The sequence below is a fragment of the Cyprinodon variegatus genome, unplaced genomic scaffold, assembly GCF_000732505.1.
Source record: "Cyprinodon variegatus isolate N-32 unplaced genomic scaffold, C_variegatus-1.0 Scaffold1252, whole genome shotgun sequence".
Taxonomy (NCBI): Eukaryota; Metazoa; Chordata; class Actinopteri; order Cyprinodontiformes; family Cyprinodontidae; genus Cyprinodon; species Cyprinodon variegatus.
In genome coordinates, this window is record NW_015151705.1 from 175,262 (window position 1) to 176,706 (window position 1,445).

Consider the following 1,445-nt stretch of genomic DNA (forward strand, 5'->3'; position numbering starts at 1 on the left):
ACTAAAATACTCTGTCATGATTTGTGAACATTAAGATCTAAAGAGAAGCGCCATCTCCTGGTCAGACCCTGTAATTCAGTGAAAGGCTGGAGTCAGAGTGAAATAATATGCAAGGGGGGGTCACTGCAGTGGTTGGTAGTTGGAGATTATTTCACTGGGAGTTGCAGGGAAGTTGGCTGCCATTAGGCTGGTGTTGGACTGGGAAAGGTCATTCTGAATGGCTGCTACTGTAAACCTTGAACTGTTAAACCTAATCCCAGAACCTGAAGCTGCCGCCTCCATGAGATGCTTAGATGTTCTTCTCATGATGTTCTGGATTGGTTCAGAGGGAACCTTTACCTTTCAGTCTGTGCCCAAAAATTCTCCAGAACATAACTGAAGGATTATCTTTGGAAGGACAAACTTCTGCTTTTCTAACCCTGGGTTGAAAACCAGAGGAAACCAGCAGGGAGCCTCTGGTTTAACTGGTTCCCACTTCAAACTTAGTACTTTAACATATTGATGTTAAGCTTTTAAATGGCTGAATTGCTGCTTAATAAAATTATTCTGTGTAAATCGTTTGAGATCTGCCAACTCACTCTGGAACTGATAGAGGAAGTTGCTGGTTGTTCCCCACTCCCACTTCAGAATAAGAGGCACCAGTTGCTTTGTGAGGAAGGAAACTGGAGGAAACATATTGGAGAGAAATTAGTTTTCCTTCACAGTCTGCAGTGATGCTGCTGCAGGTCTGGTTCTGTGGTCTACAGACTGGATGTTCTGAAAGCTCCTTCCTCCAGACTTTGGCTCCAACTCTCAACGGCTTCCACCAGCTCCAGACTCCAGCGCTGAAACAGACGTGTCCTCTCCTCTGGACTCAGAGACTCCAGCAGAACGGACCGGTCATGGTTCACCTTGTCTGGAAGAGAAGGGCGGGGGACGCTCGTCAGTTTCTCCTCCAATCATCACTGGATGACAGAGACAAAGAGATGAAGAAACGTTGAACCATGCAGGGTTTTCTGCAGCGTCTCCAGTTCACGCAGGGCGCTGGGATCCTTAATGGAGCTCGAGGTGAGACTTATCAGGTGATGGAGCACGCTGTACATGAGAAGATATTCCTGGACGGCGCCTTCTACAGGCACTGTAACAAACACACAGAGAAAAGGTCAATCCCCCACCGCGCCGCCAACATGTGTGTGTTTCCAGCTGTGGTTACCGTTCAGCCAGGGAGGGAGGACTTCCATGACAGGTTCCTCATGAGCCAGAGCACAGCCTAAAATCCCTGCAGAGCAGAACCACAAGTTGACAGTTCATGGTTACTGTGGACATGGAGGACAGCAGGTATGTGGAGGAAAAATGCTGCTCAGATAGATGTTTGATATAGTTCTGTATGATAATGACCCATTTCCCTTCATTTCAATTCTAGTCAGTTTATTTCTATAGCTTCAATTCACATCATGTCATCTCAG

The 1,445-nt window shown here is 46.7% G+C and overlaps 1 protein-coding gene across 1 annotated transcript in view; it reads right to left on the reverse strand.

The window, feature by feature from the left end:
- LOC107102418 (cytosolic phospholipase A2 gamma-like) overlaps positions 1–1,445 on the reverse strand; it is a gene marked incomplete at its 5' end in the record, with an annotated part of 19,360 nt that overhangs the window by 8,149 nt on the left and 9,766 nt on the right. The window contains 4 exons of the mRNA XM_015401730.1: positions 579–662; positions 749–895; positions 983–1,117; positions 1,193–1,258. Coding sequence (XP_015257216.1) covers positions 579–662; positions 749–895; positions 983–1,117; positions 1,193–1,258 — 432 coding nt within the window. The remainder of the gene's footprint in view (positions 1–578; positions 663–748; positions 896–982; positions 1,118–1,192; positions 1,259–1,445) is intronic.